The sequence below is a fragment of the Haliotis rubra genome, unplaced genomic scaffold (assembly GCF_003918875.1).
Source record: "Haliotis rubra isolate DU_JTF1 unplaced genomic scaffold, ASM391887v1 Scf888, whole genome shotgun sequence".
NCBI classification, from domain to species: Eukaryota; Metazoa; Mollusca; class Gastropoda; order Lepetellida; family Haliotidae; genus Haliotis; species Haliotis rubra.
In genome coordinates, this window is record NW_025767621.1 from 104,774 (window position 1) to 122,683 (window position 17,910).

At 44.1% G+C, this 17,910-nt stretch overlaps 1 protein-coding gene across 1 annotated transcript in view; it reads right to left on the reverse strand.

Annotated features, from left to right (window-relative positions):
• Window positions 1–17,910, reverse strand: part of LOC124263522 (transmembrane protein KIAA1109-like) — a 116,837-nt gene that overhangs the window by 43,933 nt on the left and 54,994 nt on the right. The window contains 14 exon segments of the mRNA XM_046698183.1: window positions 189–428; window positions 1,598–1,686; window positions 3,761–3,946; window positions 5,095–5,126; window positions 5,254–5,538; window positions 5,800–5,893; window positions 6,857–7,006; window positions 8,520–8,746; window positions 8,748–9,046; window positions 9,048–9,924; window positions 9,926–10,788; window positions 11,661–11,841; window positions 12,495–12,697; window positions 12,699–13,409. Coding sequence (XP_046554139.1) covers window positions 189–428; window positions 1,598–1,686; window positions 3,761–3,946; window positions 5,095–5,126; window positions 5,254–5,538; window positions 5,800–5,893; window positions 6,857–7,006; window positions 8,520–8,746; window positions 8,748–9,046; window positions 9,048–9,924; window positions 9,926–10,788; window positions 11,661–11,841; window positions 12,495–12,697; window positions 12,699–13,409 — 4,437 coding nt within the window.

The following is a 17,910-nucleotide window of genomic DNA, read 5'->3' on the forward strand; positions in this document are numbered from 1 at the left end:
GTAAGTTATGTTTCATGCTGATCTGAATGGTATTCTGTTACATCACAGAGTGTCAGGTGAAAGGAGAAGCCCAAAGTGATGCAGGCCACGGATGGTGCTGCCTAAGGGAGGCAACTCTAAACAACAAATTGCAGCATCTCAAACTGGGCTACCTGTTGTCCCCCTTGGATAATGAACCATGCTGTTACCTTCATGAAGACTTTCTGAACAAAGACCAAGTGGTTGAGGAGGTCTGTTGTAAGGCTGTGTTCTAGCATCCCAACCTCAGCCACGGCGTTCATGTAGCTTCCCGCCTTCAGGATGAGACCCTCAGTCAGAGTCTCCGACACAGGAGCTCCTGCCTTGTGCTGGCGGTAGTCGGCGTACACGTGGATCGGGGGCAACTCGATACTCGCCGACGAGGGGATGGAGGTCTCCGTAGTAACCACCTGGAAGTAACGTAGCTCTCAAAGGTAAATCTGCCACATCATGATGTGGATCCAGATTCACATGGTTATGATAAGGGACCATTCATAATTTATGGCTTTGGCTATTGGAGTGATGATGATTTTTATGGAGAAGCATGTACAATGTGAATGCCCCACCCCAAAAAAAAAAATTAAAAAAAAAAAAAATTATGCACAGTAAATGACCCCCCCACCCCCCTCATGTCACGTACAAAATCAATGTTTCAAGTTTTCAATATTGTTCTGTATAAAAATTGCTGAAGCCCCCCTAGTACATGTTTACAAAATTGATGACCCCCTATCTTCCTTGAAGAATGGGTAACCCCCCACCTTAAAATCATAATCACATACACACACGCCCACACTTATGTGCACGCATGCACACAATCACACACACACACACACACGCCCTCACACACACAAGCCATACATTATGAACAGCCCTAATGATGGTTAAGTGAGTGAGTGAGTGAGTGAGTTGAGTTTTACGCCGCACTCAGCAATATTCCAGCTATATGGCGGCAGTCTGTAAATAATCGAATCTGGACCAGACAATCCAGTGATCAACAGCATGAGCATCGATCTGCACAATTGGGAACCGATGACATGTGTCAACCAAGCCAGCGAGCCTGACTACCCGATCCCGTTAGTCGCCTCTTATGACAAGCATGGGTTGCTGAAGGTACATTCTAACCCGGACATTCATGGGTGATGGTTAAGGATTCAAACTGGGATGAAGCTGGGATTCAAATGAATAGCCAGTGGATGTAGTCAGTTAAAGAGTTAGTTGGATTTAACACTATTATCAAAGCCTTTCAATCGTGTCAGGGGACATACAACCCAAGCTTCCTGAGGGCCAATAGAAGGTTAACATCTCATCCTAGCAGGATCCATTCACTGATGGGTCAACAGAGGTATATTTTGGACAAAGCTGCTTTTCTAAAGAGACACAACTTGTCTCCCATCCATCTACTCTCCACAAAGAATGTTGCTTTGCCAGATTTGTGACTGGCGTGCATTACACTTGATCACAACAGGCATCAATCAATCCTGGACCAGACAGGTGCTTGAGGGTGAGCTTCAATTTTGGGGACAACTTAATAGAATTTGCCAACACAGATGGCCCTTCATCCCTCGGACAAGTATCTTACCTTTGACCTGAAGCTGAGAGTATGTTTGGGCAGGACCACAGTGAACCGTGCCTTCTTCCCCGTCTTGCCAGCTCGGTGATAGACCCAGTCTGAAACACATTATTTCTAGAGGTGTGGCGATACAGAAATTTCATGATATGATATGTATCGCGATATTTTTAATAGCCACATTGATTCGATGCATATCACGATATGCTTTCTTCAGTTATTTTCTTTAAAAATCATATTTTAATAGCAGAAATTTTGACATAACCGTCAATATCTAATGAAAATTATAAATGTTAAGGTCAGCGATACATATCCGCGATCACGACAAAATGTATCGATATATTTATCGTCAGATAAAATATCCGCGATTATTGATACATATATCGTCCACAGCTCTAATTATTTCATGGAAATACTTCAAATAACACCAAAAAATATGGTTATCACCATATGGTTATCATTTTGGTCAATCTCCTATAAATGTCTCACCTCACATCTTATTTTTTGGGGTGACATTAAAATGACACAACATAAGTTATAAGTGTGGCAAAAGGACAAATGACAGGGTTTGAAAACATAAATGACAGGGTTTGAAATCACAGAGGGGGACATATAATGGGTGAGGTTTGCCCATGAGGATTGCTTTGAACATTATTTTAGTTACATTATTTTAGTTACAGACAGCAAATCATGATGTTGAGATGAAATGGGATTTAACATCATGTTCAATATAATTGAATTTGTTTGTTTGTTGTTTAATGCTGCACATAGCAACAGTCATGCTATATGGTGGGGGTGTGTAAAATATTGAGTCTGGACAAGACTATCCATACAGACTTTTGAAGAGCACTTTTCGTGTTTGTTGCAATGAGTGACTGACTGAGTTTGATTAACATCACAGCGGGGAACACCAGAAATGGGCTTCACACATTGTACCCATGTGGGGATTCGAACCCGGGTCTTCGGCGTGACGAGCCAATGCTTTAACCACTAGGCTACCCCACCGCCCCTGCAATGAGTGAGTGATTTTAGTTTTACGCCACTCAACAATATTCCAGTGATCAACATCAACATAATGAGCATAAATCTATGCAACTGGGTTACAATAACGTGTGTCAACCAAGTAAACGAGCCTGACCACCCGATCCTGTTAGTCGCCTCTTACGACAAGCATGGGTTGCTGAAGATCACTCCTAACCCGGATCTTCACGGGTAAAGATTATTGCATGAACTTGTGTGCCTATCTCGCTGCTTGTACTAGTTCAGATGAATGAAAGTTTTATACTCCAAACCCACTAAGAAACCATGGATGATTATTTACATGGATACCACACTCACACCCACCAATGCTTCTTTTATCTATTACATTCTAAGCATCAGGCGTGATAACATGAACCACAAGTTCTGCTCCCTGTGCACACTCCGGCACAGCGATGACTTAACATAACATCACTACCACAGGCAAATTTGCATATCACGTGACCAGACTTTTCCCTTGTTTGTAAGAAGAGACTGGACTCACGAAAGCTTTTCGGCGCTCTCTTCATAATGTTTTACAATGTTACATATATATTCTTCCACAACTGCGACAGTTAGGTCTATGACAGTACATATTTAGATATCAAACTGGCTGCATCGTTTGCTCTCCGTCGGCCTCGATGACAGCATGTGGAGCCGTACAACCTATGTAAACAAAGGATCGCTACGCAAATCGAAATAGTGTTACATGTTTTTGGATATTTTCTCAGTGAAACTAAACTATTCTATTAAAGATGGTTAGTTAGATGTGTAGACTCGTCAAAAATAAAACAGTTAAAGTAATCTGTACATTATATTGAATGGACATTGCAAGATGTGACGAATCGTCACATTTTTCTGGCCTGTGGCAGAGATACTATGCTGGCTTGCCGCATGGAGCTCTGGGTAGGAGAGTGCTCCCTGTGAAGTGGCTGTTTTCACTAAAACTGCTCTGCCGATTGAGAAAGAAAGCCTCCTGTCTTAGACATACATGAGTATGGTGATAACAAAGGATGGGTCATGATCAGGGTATATCAAGGATCAGCGGATCCTGCAACACTTTATATCAAATTGCAATGCCTAATACCACTGGGATTCCAATGGTCCAAAAGTCGAAGTTTTGAATCAGTCAAAGTCTGATCTGAATCAGTCATTTACCTTGTGCTGAGCCTTGAGAGAAGGGAGTATGGACGCTGCTGTGGTGATGCCCTGGAAGACCGTCTTGAAGTGTATGTGTAGCGTGACCGGCTTGCTGACAGAGGATGGGGCAGGCTGCTCGGTGCGGCGGGGTTTCCCCGGAGCCTTGTTCTCTGACTGCTCCGTCTGTTCCTTCTTCACCTCCTCCTTCACCTCACCGTCCACAACGTCAGACTGAGTTGGTTTGCTGGAACACACAATGAGTGAGTGAGTGAGTGAGTTGGGTTTTACGCCGCTTTTAGCAATATCACGGCGGGGGACACCAGAAATGGGCTGCGGACATTGTACCCATGCGGGGAATCGAACCCAGGTCTTCGGCGTGACGAGAGAACGCTTTAACCACTAGGCTACCCCACCGCCCCGAACACACAATGAGAGCAAAAAGAACATCTAAATTCCATTTGTGTTCTAAATTCTAGGGAATGTTGGTAACAAAAGCCCAAAACTACTACCCAAATTGGTAGCTTAGCAAATGTTGTACCTTAAAGAAAGAGTCAGTGTTTATGTTGCAGCTAATAAACAAGTGATTCTGGAAAAGACAAACCAATGGCTTATGAGGACAAACTCGGAATCACTTTGATAAAGTTTCATATTTGTAGTATCAGCTATGTTAATCCCTGAATCTTAAGGCTTGTAGTTTGACATTGTTCAATTAACATTTCTAAAACTATCTGCGATTGGAAGCAACATCATTGCTATGTTCAGTTTGTTTGTTTGTTTGTTTGTTATTGAATGCTGCATTCAACGGTATTCCAGTGATGTCACAGTGGTCTATGAATAATCAAGTCTGGACCAGACTAACCAGTGATTGACATCATGAACATTGACTTACATATATATGCATCACAGAAGTCAGTGAGCCTGACACCTGATTTGGTTAATTACCTCTTACAACAAGCATAGGTTGCTAAAGACCTGTTCTTCCCTGTATACAATTTTTTTATTTTTTTCAGTAAAATTTGAATAATTCATAAACCTTAGATTAAAACCATAATCAGTGAGTGAGTGAGTAAGTTAGGTTGTACGCTGCTTTTAGCAATATTCCAGCAATATCACAGCAGGGGACACCATAAAAAAACCCATAATGATAATGGAGACATGATAATGAAAGGGACCTCTCACACCTCTCTCACAGTCTCTTTGGGTAGTCTGTCTGTTACAGCCTATTATTGATCCCTACAGTTGTCCTAGGTTTACCTGGCTGTTCTTGACAGCGGCCAGCCGAACTCCTGTAGTGTTGATGTAAGTTGTCTGTTACAGCCTATTATTGATCCCTACAGTTGATCTAGGTTTACCTGGCTGTTCTGGACAGCGGCCAGCCGAACTCCTGTAGTGTTGATGTAAGTTGTCTGTTACAGCCTATTATTGATCCCTACAGTTGACCTAGGTTTACCTGGCTGTTCTGGACAGCGGCCAGCCGAACTCCTGTAGTGTTGATGTAAGTTGTCTGTTACAGCCTATTATTCTCTACAGTTGATCCCTGGCTGTTCTGGACAGTTGTAGTGTTGATGTTTACCCTGGCTGTTCTGGACAGCTGCAGCGGCCAGCCGAACTCCTGTAGTGTTGATGTCAGTTGTCTGGAGCTGCGGGTCATCATGCCGTGCAGCACAACAGGGTGTTGTGGGATGTCGATGTCAATATGGCCGATAGATGCCAGGGCTGAGTTGTGTTCCTTGGCTCGTCTCATCACCGTTGTGTGCAGGGCCTGGGACTTACGGATGTTCACGGTCACCACAGTCCTGGCAAACAAGAAAACATCAAACTTTATGTGCATGCATAGCAGAGAGGTAACTTCACGTGGTGGGGGCCGTATAATAGATAAAAAAGATTTTTATTTATTATACAATACTTGTATTTTTATTAAAACATTGATACAACTGTCACGTGATATTTTCAGCCGCAGAAAATGCATATATGTACCCCAAGGACGATCTCTATGAAAAAGAATGTGTATGACAGTAAGAAGCAACTGTATCTTGGGAGGGATTCTGTGTACTCACTGCATGCTAGGTGGTACCCCCTCCAGCAGCACGATCATTGTGTGTCCAACATGGGCTGTGAACGACGAGTCCGACGACTTTCGGTGAAGGAAGCCTGCACACACAAGGGTTATCTCAACACACAAAGTAAGCAGTGGAAGAAACAAACAAAAATTGGATAACAGGATATCAATGCAATATAATTTACACAGATTACTTATTGCTGTAAGTCTTCATGCATGAGTGAGTCGATAGGAACAGAATTTCAGTTAATGTGACTTTTGCAGACTATATGTTCACCACCTTGATGCAATCCATGAGCAAGTCACTGACAAACCACTGATCATTAACCTGATGGTACAGGTTTTGATGTTCACATTAAGTATAGTTGGTTGGTTGGTTGGTTAACGCCGCACTCAGAAATATTCCAGCTATATAGCAGCGGTGTGTAAATAATCGAGTCTGGACCAGACAATCCAGTGATCAATAGCATGAGCATCAATCTAAGCAATTGTGATATGATGACATGTGTCAACCAAGTCAGCGAGCCTGACCAGCCGATACCATTAGTTGCCTCTTACGACAAGCAAGAAAATCAATTCTAACCCTAATCTTCATGAGTATCCATGATCAAGATCAATCTGAGATTCAAAACAATCATATTCTGGAAGAGTGAGTGAGTGAGTGAGTTTGGTTTTATGCTGCTTTTAGCAATATTCCAGCAATATCAAAGCGGGGAACACAAGAAATGGGCTTCACACATTTTGCCCATGTGGGGAATCGAACCCGGGTCTTCGGCTTGCCAAGCGAACGCTTTAACCACTAGGCTACCCCACCGCCCCATATATTCTGGAAGAATTCCCAGGTGCTATTCTGCACAGTATCATTTAGACCCACTGGGTCACCAGTTCTAATTGCAAGTTAAAGACAAATCATGCAAATCAATACAAATCAGATCTGACCTTTGTAAATGGAGCATTCCTTTCCACAACACTAACAGCTCTATCAAACCTGGAAGATTTTCTGGCCACTCTGGACTCAGATGAATACAATGACACTGTGTTTCATTAGCACTGACCTTTAACTCGTTCCTTGTACGTTCCGCTGGCGTGCACCCTGCGTAGCTCCGCCTCCAGTTTGAGGCCAGACAGCACTGCCAGCACTTGAACCTTCTCGATCTTGGCTATGCCGTACACCACCAGCGGGATGCTCTCTCCAATGTAAATACCTGCAGGAGAAACTACAGCATCACAGCAGGAAGCAGCTACCTGGCAACTATACATTCACCAACACATAAACAGGCCTACCAAAGAAAACTTTCCCACCGTGCAGAAAAACGCAGAAAAGCCCACATTAATCGTGGAAATAGCAACATAAACACATTACTTCGCAACTGAAACAGTAAAAACGGCAACGAAAAACTATGAAACTGCAACATTTTTATATCAGCGAACTTTGACCTCTACTGCGCATGTGCATTACGATCCGGGCTTCTTTCCAATTTCTGAGCAAAACGTGAATCGCCTCACGTAGAAAAAGTATTAAATATGTCGAAATAATTGCTGTCAATCGTTTCATACGAATGGAAAGTAAACTAAACAAGTGTGCACACAAGTATCATGATGATAAATGCCAAATAACACAACAGAAATACTTAAAAAGGAATGTAACTTTTGTCCAAGCTGGAAAATATCAACATGCGGTCGAGACTTCCTCTTCCATGTGTGCATGCGCAAAATCGAAGTTGCGGGCTCCTCGTTTTATGATGCAGTGTTAGCGATTTAAAGTTGCCTTTTTTACTGTTTCAGTAGCGAGGTATTATGTTTATGTTGCTATTTCCACGATTAATGTGGGCTTTTCTGCGTTTTTCTGCACAGTGGGAACATTTTCTTTGGTAGGCCTGATAAAGAAAGGATAAAGATAAAAATGAACATGATTCAGCTGACCTGGACTTCCACCCATTGAGTGATCTTTGCACAAAGACAATCATGACTTTGATTCCGTGACTTTGATTTGAGATGGTCAATGGAGAGATCACTTGTGGAACATGGCTAGGTCAGTGTCTGATTAAAAAATATTACACAGCCTTTGTAGAAGGCTATGATGATCAGCATCATTTTGTGCTTGTTTCCACTGAATCACATGGTCAGATACAGAAAGTGAATTTATTTTATGTCCATTGATAATGGTGATCTGGTAAGAAATCTGGAAATGTGTAGCTATCAGGCTGTGTAAGTTTGGAAAATCATATTGTCACAATATCCATGCTGTCCACACACAACTTATGCTGCTGCTGCTGCAGAGATCTGTACTATGGGCCATTAGCTAGAATATACTTGAAGCAGCTAGTGTATAATTGTGCAGAGCATTTGTGAGTGAGTTTCGCTGCAAGAAGGTTACCATATCAGCTTACATGGTATGATGTACTTGTTCATGCAAACACGCATGGGTATGATGCAAAACAAAACAAGATTCCAGGGATTTGAACCAATGATCATCTGATTTTACAATGTGTAAGGGAAGCAACTCTGCACTAAAAACTGAACCACAAAAAAACACTGGTCTCATTTGCTCAATATATCAATAATAATTTCTGACTCTGAAATGCTGTCTACAGTGCTCCCCTATGGTCTAAGGTATGAATAAATCACTGTTATTTTCCCAGTCAAAATTTTCAGTCAGTATATCCATAAAAAGATTACAATAATGCAGATCCCATTGTTCAACTTCCTTACACTTACTCTGTTTGAACCTTGTCCTGATGAAGGAAGTCTGTGCAAGGGAAGGTCCCTTCCCACCAATCTCCTGTTCTTCCTTCCCAATATCAGGAATCTTCCCATCCTCATCCTGCAGCGTGATGCCAGACCCCATCTTGCTGGAGTCTCGGGGCAGACTGCCTGAACCCAGCTTGCTGCTGTCCCTCTTCATCTCACTCTCAGGCTCTTCCTCCTCAATAATGGGCAGCTTGTGCATCCCCGGGCTTCCTCAGAACAGTCTTGGGTTCAGGCATGGTGGAGTAGAGCTCCAGGAGATGGTAGAGGTGTCTCCAGCACTGAGGGGTGCTCTCCTTGATCTCGTCCACGATTGTCTTCTCGGCCAGGGCTGGTGAAGAAGTGTCTACCAGATCCATTGTCACTGAATCACTCAGGTTCAGAGACTGAGGAGGTGTTAGAACTTCGGAGTGCTGACTTGGAGTTACAGTTATGTCAGATCTCGGACGTTTTGGTTCTTTGGCAAATCGTAGTTGGGATTTTTTTGGATGAGCTTGTTAGAGGGAGTTTGTCTGGCCGTTTTGAATCAAGGGCAAGTCTGAACGAGGATACACTTTTAGGTGTCTTTGCAACATGTTTTTCTGATTCTTGGATTAGTGTATCGGAACAAAGACTCTGATCAGGTGTAGATATTTGAGTCTCGGCAGATGGCTGGTCAACTTTAGACAGATCTGATTGCTGTGTGTCTGCACTGGAAGTAGAATCCTTGGACTCCTGTTTTCTGTGGGTCTTCACCCAATCAAAGCCTGACCTCCTCTGTTTGAGTTCCACCTGAGTTTCTTTGATATTATCCACCATAGTGACCACTTGATGGACCAATCTCAACAATGCCATGTCCACATGCTGAGTAATGGCCTGACATTTGATCAAGAAGTTTACTTGTAGAGTAGTGGGCTTAGCCTCTAGTTTATGCATTGCAAATTTCCAAGGAAACCTCTTTGACCTTCCGCCAACACCGGCATCTTTCTGACCAAAGTCCACAACATCTTTCATGGAGATATTCACACCAAATCCTTCACAAGAAAAAGCTGAGTTCCCTGCATTCATATTCAGGCGATATTTCTTACTCTTCCCCTTCACCTTGTGACTACCCTTGGAGTAGGAGGCTTCCGATTCAGCTATCTGGATCTTCAGGATGTCAAGATTGGCCTGAAGGAGCAAGTGGCCCCCAAACTTCTTCATCATTGCTGAAGGTCTGACTCCTTCAACATGCAACCCAAGGCTCTGCAGCAGCGGCCGGAACAGCAGCTGTGCATCAGCCAGTTGCATGATGGAGGTAGCCATTGTTAGGTACTCCTCGTTCACATCTGTCCTGCTGTCATCCTGGCTCCAGACGCTACCGAATCCTGTTGAAATGTTCTCATGGGTTCGGCCCATAGTTGGTGCCATCATCTAGTGGATCCTTGAAGTCTTCCTGCTGTGCTGTCATCCACTGATACATGTCTGTAATCTTGCTGTACCTGTTCTTCAGATGCAACTGTTTCTGGCCGCTAGTTCTCAGAGGCGTGTGGGGAGGGGTTGAAGCCACGGCCTGATCTATAGAAGATATACTCTCTGCTGCCGACATGAAGCTAAAGTTGCTGTCATTCCTTGGCATGGCTGTAGGAGGGCTCAGGGTGGCTGCTGTCTGTGTCTGTTCAACCTTGCGATCTGGCGAATCCATGCAGCTCAACACTGGATTAGGAAATGCTCCACGACCCCGAGACCTCACCGTAGCTAGGAACTTCTTTGGCTGGAAGGATGAGGTCGACCCAGTGCTCACACAATCATGTCCATGCTCCGCCTTCCCAGCTGCACTGCTAGAAGGTCCACCACGACTGATGAGACTCGGGTTGGATGTTGACTTCATCACTAGACCCCCTTCAGCTTGCAACAGGGAGGTCTTCTCATCCACAACATCAAACTGTTCAATGGTACCTTCCCCGTCATCTGTACACAAGTTCTCGGAACTCTCCGGTTTGGGGATGGAGAAAGTAACATTGTATGGTCTGACAGATTTCTTGGACTTGAAGTGTATGTCTGACATGTAGGGCATGTAGAGCACGTTCTTCCACTGACGTGTGAGAGCCAGGATACCTTTCTGCATGGTGATGAGCTGAGGGGCAGTCTCTGACAACACAGCTCTCTCGATGCTGCCGCAGCCATGGATGTGAAGGTACTTTCGCAGCACGGTCAGAAGCTGGCTGGACGGTTCATCCTGCAGTGTCTTGGACAGGCTGGTCATCTTCCTGAACTTACTCTGCAATCAAGGTTAAAGGAAACATATTGGAACAGGATTAAACCACATACAAACCAAGAACAGTTGTTTCAGTAGACTATATAGCATATACTGACCGAAGAAAACTTAGGACCATAACTATTTTGGGGGATATTTTTTATGATCTGTACTGTATTCAGTCTTCACCACAAAGGTCAGTGGGGTAGCCCATTGGTTCAAGCATTTGCTCATAATGCGGAAGACATGGGTTCGATTCCCAACATGGGTACAATGTTCTGAAGCCCATTTCTGGTGTCCCCTGCTGTGATATTGCTGGAATATTGCTAAAAGCGGCATAAGACTTAATTCACTCACACTTCACAACAAAAAACTATCCCCTAAAATATTTGTGATCCCTAATATTTCTTGTTTACCATATACATCATTCAAAAACATCTATAGGACAATAACAATGTAACAAATCTAGTACCCGTAAAGATCCGGGTTGATCTTCAGTAACCCAAGCTTGTCGTAAGAGGCAACTAACAGGATTGGGTGGTCAGGCTCGCTGATTTGGTTGACACATGTCATCGGTTCCCAGTTGCATAGATCAATGCTCATGCTGTTGATCACTGGATTGTCTGGTCCAGACTTGATTATTTACAGACTGCCGCCATATTGCTGCAATATTGCTGAGTGAGGCGTTAAACAAACAAACAAAGATGCTTCTGCCATACTGCTGGAATGTTTCTAATTCTGTGTTGAGCAACATGCATGCAGATGTAGTATGGATAAATGAGGGTCCCACACTTGCACACGCAATAAATCTAGATTTGGAAAGCAGCTCTTCTACACAATGTGAACAGAAAAACAGGACTTTTCTTTTTGGCTCTATATATTTTCTTGTTGGTCACCTTGTTGCAGACATGGATGCCTTGCTCCTCCAGGCCTTGGGTCATGATACAGGCCATGACGGAACTTTTCCGTTTGGTCAGTTCACTCACGAGGTGCTTCACAGACAGCATGGCTCGGTCACATGGGTTCAGCCAGGCGTTGATGGCCGGGGTGGCCGTGCTCAGCAAATTCCAGTCAAGTCTGAAACAGGCCATAATCTTCTTCATACTCCATCAGCATCTCTAATGAAATTACAAGCAGGTTGGGTGGAATTTGACATCACATTGGAAAATGCAGAAAAAATGTGTGTGAGAAGTTATAAACAGAGAGTTAAATCATAGCAGCTGTAAAACCTTGAGTTACTGCAAAAGAGTAGTTTACACATACACTACTCAACTGTTGCTAAGGACCACACCTTAACTCCAGTTATTTTGGTTCTTATCAAATGTTGAGTAGCATAGCATCATTCATGATCCTCACTGTCTGGTTACAATGACCTACACTCCTATTGCAACCACTTGATCACCAGTAGAATCATGTGTGAAATTATGTCTCATTCAGCCATGGAGGGGCGATGGGGTAGCCTAGTGGTTAAAGCGTTCGCTCGTCACCCCAAAGACATGTGTTTGATTCCCCACATGGGTACAATGTGTGAAGCCCATTTCTGGTGTCCCCCGACGAGATATTGCTGGAATATGGTTAAAAGCGGCGTAAAACTGAACTCACTCACACTCACTCAGCCATGGAATTTGCTCTTTGTGACTGAACAGCACTATAAAATGATGATGATTCAATAATTTTGAATACAGGCATTAATAATGGGGCTTATAAGTGGATATCAGACAGATCAATACCTTGTGAAGTCCACTTTCTTCTTTATTGATATTGGAGGTGGTGCAGCAAAGCTGAGCCAGATTGTCTTGAGTCGGAGTCTACCATTAGATGCATCTCCTTGGAGAGGTTCTGGAGTAAGTGGAGGGAGACCTGAGACATTGGAAGCTAGGGACAATCGGGAGTCCCATGATGACATGGACTCTGATGAGTGATGGCTGGAGGGGGGAGCTCATCGGCTCGTGGTCCGTTGGACTTGTTCCGCTCTCCGTCAGCTGCTCGATCTCCTCCCGAGTGCATTCCTGCATCTCCTGGAGAGCCTTCTCAATGTTGTCCATTTTCTGCTGGAGGTGCATGTCCATTTCTTCCTTGTAACCCAGCCTCCGTACTGCTGTCACAGACACCTCCTCAAGGCCACATTCGAACATGATCACACCGATTGTGGCATCAAATCCACCATCACGTGAGTCCCTGCTGGCTTGTCTTGAGAGTCTCTTGCGAGGAGACACGGGTACATGCGATACCGAACTCGACCCATCTTGATCAAAGGTAAACAGTACATTGGACCTGTGTTCAGGGATTGCTGTCAGCACAACATTATCAGAGAAGTTGCTGTGTTTTAGCAACCGCCTCAACTGACAGTGGATCCGGTTCAGTTTGAGAGTTCCAACGTTCTCTTCCCTTGTGTGTTCGATAGACTGTTCCGTGTCACTGGAGTCATGCCTGGTGCGTTGCTGGACTGGGGTGGTGCTGGTTCGTCTTGGACCTGTGTCACCAGTCAGCTTCTTACAGTGGTGGGTGTTGGAGAGCAGCTGACACTTGATGCCATCCACACAGACAGCCATCAGAGACACGGCAGTCAGGTCATTGATGTTGTCAAGCACAGCAAACGATATGACCTCCTCCACCAAGGATGCTTGCATCACACATAGGTTAATCTGAAAAGTTCAGCCACATTTTAATCTCTCCTGAGACCAAAACTGAAAAAAAGAGATGTTTTCACGAATAAGACCTGACAAATGTTTGCTCTCGTCAATCAACATCCCAGAATTCAGGAGGCAAATAAACAAAATATTGTCGTGGTTAGAGTTTGGTCAGTGTCACAAACAAACAGCTACTTACACATGAATTACCAACCATGAGACCTTTAAAAAAATGTAATTTTTCAAGTAAAATTGATATTTTATACTTATCCTGACTCATGATCTTTTGCTTATCTCCCTTTCCCTTGCGAATGGTAGTGGAACAGTTGAATCCCTAAAAGTTCCCGAAGCAGACGTAAAAATACATTCACCCACGAGTTACCTCCATTTTCCCACGTAAACAGTCATGTGACCAGCCTTACTTGTCACTCTCTCCTGATTTTGCTGCCAAGCACTTGGATCTGCTGTGAAATCCGAAGTGTTTCCAGCGGGGAGGTTGGGAGGGCTTGACCTCATGAGTCAGGATAAGTATATTATATCAATTTTACTTGAAAAATTACATATTTTTCTTATCCTGACTCATCATCTTTTGCTTATAAAATCCGGTGGTGGGTCAGGCCACTTCCTGGATTCATCAGCTGTCCTTAGATACGTCCTGTATCCCCCCATGGGTACTGCGAAACGGCATTTCCTTGATCCTATACTTCCAACTTCCGTTATAACTCGGGGGGACCACTTTCTTGTCTTTCTTCCATCTCAGTCAAGTTGAATCACGTTGATTCATGTGGCTTAAGATATACTAGTATCTTCTTTTTACTAGATATCTATAACAACCCATAAATTATAATAAGATCTTTATCATAAATGAGTTGCGACCCCTTCACGTACAGGTAAGATCTTTACCCGTACAGGATCTTTAATCACTCATGCTAGTCTGTCCTAGACTGTGTGCATGGACTTTCAAACTAATACTTTTCCTTAGTAAAAGTTATCAACAAGTCAATGTGATAAAGGGTGAGATTTTCCAACTCAGCCCGATTGAGGAACCGTTAGTTGCTGTGCTACAACGAGAGGCCCAAATTGGTGAATGCCTGAGACGTCTTCAGTGGCTATGTCTCGGAGGTGGTGGTTGGCGAACACCGTATCTGACTTCCAAAAGCAGCCCTCCATAATTGCTGATATAGAGCAATTTCCATGCAATGTTGACACCAGTGCTCTGACTTGATGTGGGTTGGAAGCTCTAGGAGGTTCTAGTCCTGCTGCTTTATAGGCTCTCAGTATGACGGCTCTCATCCAGAACGATATCGTCGTTCTTGAGACTTCTACTGATGTCTCTGTGGATAATGGGATAGGTCCTCTATATCCTCTGGTCTGAGGATTGTAGATAGCGCTGGTACATGGAACTGTCTATCTGGCTGACCAGGTAGTTGGTTCTTGGCAATGAAGTCCCATCTAAGTCCTAGATGAACTGCAGCATGTTGCCTCGTGTCGAATCTGGTTCGACCAAAGTCCAGTGCATGTATCTCTGATATCCGAGCTGCCGTTGCTAGCGCAAGCAGGAACAGAGTCTTCTGTGTCAGCAGCTTGAAGGTAGTATGTCTAGAGGTTCGTAGACATCACTTGTAAGATGACGTAGAATTACATTCAGATCCCACGCCGGAACTCTGAACTTCTAATTCAGAGCAAGTAATTCTGGTACTTTCGTCAACTTGATGCCTGTTTTCATGGTATTCACTGTACTGATGGCAGCGAGGTATGTAGATAATGTCGAACCTTTCAGATGTCTAGTCTGTCTCAGATGACACAGGTATTCCGCCACTTGAGGATGAGTAGCTTTCATAGCAATAAAGCCGTTCCGCCTTGCATAAGTCTCAAATTTCAGCCATTTGTCATCATACAGGTTACAAGTAGATCTGCGTAACGCTAGCGTTACTGCCTTGGCTGCCCTGGCGGAGTATCCTCTTTTCTTCAAACATGTTTTGATACAGTCCACACGTGTAGATGAAACGCTGTTGGGTTCCCGTGGACTTGCTTGGTGTGCGGATGTATGAGTAGGTTCGGCCAATCTGGTAACTTGATTGTTGGACTTCTGAGATCTTCTATTAGGTCTAGGAACCATACTCTCGCAGGCCAGTATGGCACGACCAAAGTCAGTTGTAGTGCCTGTGTCTGTTTGATCTTCAACAGTACTTTCGGTAGTAATATCGGGGTGGAAACGCGTAAGCGTTTAGTCCTTCCCAGGATATGCTCAGTGCATCTGTTGCCCAGGCCTGAGGATCTGCAACTGGTGAGACAAACGTCTGTAGTTGCTTGTTGAACCTCGTGGCAGACAGGGGATCCTATTTCCCTTATGATGAGCTGAAATGCTTCTGGATGGAGCATCCATTCTGTAGGTGACGGGTGCAGTGGTCGGGAGAGAGCGTCTGCAAGCATGTTCTTTGCTCCGGGTATGTGACACACCTTTATCCAGATGTTTGCCTCCTCCGTGATGTCAAACAACTGGAATGTGAGCTGTAGTAGGCTTGGTGATCTTGTAGATCCTTGCCGATTTATGGAGAATGCCACTGAAGAGTTGTCCGTGTGGACCATGAACATTCTGTTGATCAGCGAGCTCGACTATAGTTGTAAGGCGTTGATCATGGCTTTCATTTCCAGCAGATTGATGTGACTGACTGAGTTTGGTTTTACGCCACTTTTAGCAATATTCCAGCAACATCACGGTGAGGGACACCAGAAATGGGCTTCACACAATTTACCCATGTGGGGATTCGAACCCGGGTCTTCGGCGTGACGAGCCAACGCTTTAACCACTAGGCTACCCCACCGCCCCGAGATTGATGTGAAGACACTTCTCTATTTTGGACCACTTCCTTGATGCAACTTGATTGTTGAGATGTGCACCCCAACCTTGTATCGATGCGTCTATGTAGAGATGTGTGTCGAAGGACGGCTCTTGTAAATGGGTCCCTCCGCAGCCGTTCAACCTGTGGGTCCACCATAGAAGGTACCTCTTAAGATTGTCTGGCAGCAAGATAGGGTCGACGGTGTCCAGATGTTTTGTCAGGAACCGTTGCAGCGGCCTTAGTTGTAACCTTCCTGCGCGAGTCAAGTCCTGCACCGATGTTAGTAGACCGAGTAGACATTGCCATGTTCGTAGTGTTAACGGAGAGATGACTGCTTGTGGAATCGTGGCTTGTATCTTGACCCAATGATCTTCTGGGACCACAATTCGATTCTGTGTTGTGATAATTTTTATTCCCAGCAATTGAAGATCTTGGTTCATCAGGTTCACTAGCCATCCTAGTTGCGTGAGCAACTTAATTGTGAAGTTCAGCTGCTGTCTGAGTTGATTGGCACTTTGAAGAACCTGTATAGACCGGCACTGTGTAGACCTCGATGCTACAGATAGGTGCCGATAGGCTTGGTTATTCATATGAATAATCATAGAGCCGACGATATTCCAAACGGTAGGACGTTCCATTGGAAGTGCTAACCTCTGATTGCAGTAATGATACATCATTCTTCCCCTTATATACGCAGGCGATCTGTGTTGATCAACATACATCGAAGCGTTGTCTATTTATAGCAAGGCTGGCTCCAGTGTAGCATCGCAGGGGACAGATACTCTCATACCGACTTTTATCAGCGACAACTTCCAAAATAAACATCGTTTATCTTGCTGTCAAAGCTAGACATCTATTAGATTCTCATGATGATAACAGGACGTAGTTGTTTACTGTTTTCTGCCGATGAAGTATTCCCCCGTACCATGGGTTTGTTTACAAGTCAGTAAACTTGCTGGTGCCTGCTCTGTCAGTGGGAGGCGTTGTCTGACATGGACCAATCAGCTTTAAGCATGACGTCACTGGTGTTGTAGCAAGTTGGCCTCCATAAAATCTGGTGCAATTAGTTGGTTAAGTAAAAGCGTGAACGACAATATCCGCAGGCCATCTGCTACCCGGTATAAGACCTCAGCATCCGTATAGATGAAGTGATTCCTTTCATCAAGTAGGTTGTCGTCTGAAACTGAACCTATTACAGGTGTAAGGTTCGTGCAGGTTGTAGAGTTGTGAAGGCTGTAAACTGTAGATATTGGAAATGTTGTAGATCTTTTTGTTGAGTTTTAAACTCTGACAAAACCATCCGTTTTCATCATTGCTTTGTTTTATTCAGCCTTATGGTAATAGAGTCGACGTCAACATCATGCCTGTTGATGTAAAGGTTAATTAACCCTAGGGTTCGCGAACCCTGTAGATGTCTGTGTTGCTGTTATCTGCCTGTAGATCTGAGAGTTCTCGAACCTTGTAGATGTCTGCAGCTTTCTCAAAGCTGTGCGTAGGTTAGAAGGTACCTTGGATATAGGACGACGAAGCTGGTTGTTCATCAATTATCTCCTGATTGGTAGAGCTATGCCTTGGCGAATCATCCATCTGCGAACCTGTATCCCTTCTCGAACCTCCATCATCCTTTTGCGAACCTCTGTCTGAAGATTCCTCTCTTCGTGAACTTCTATCTG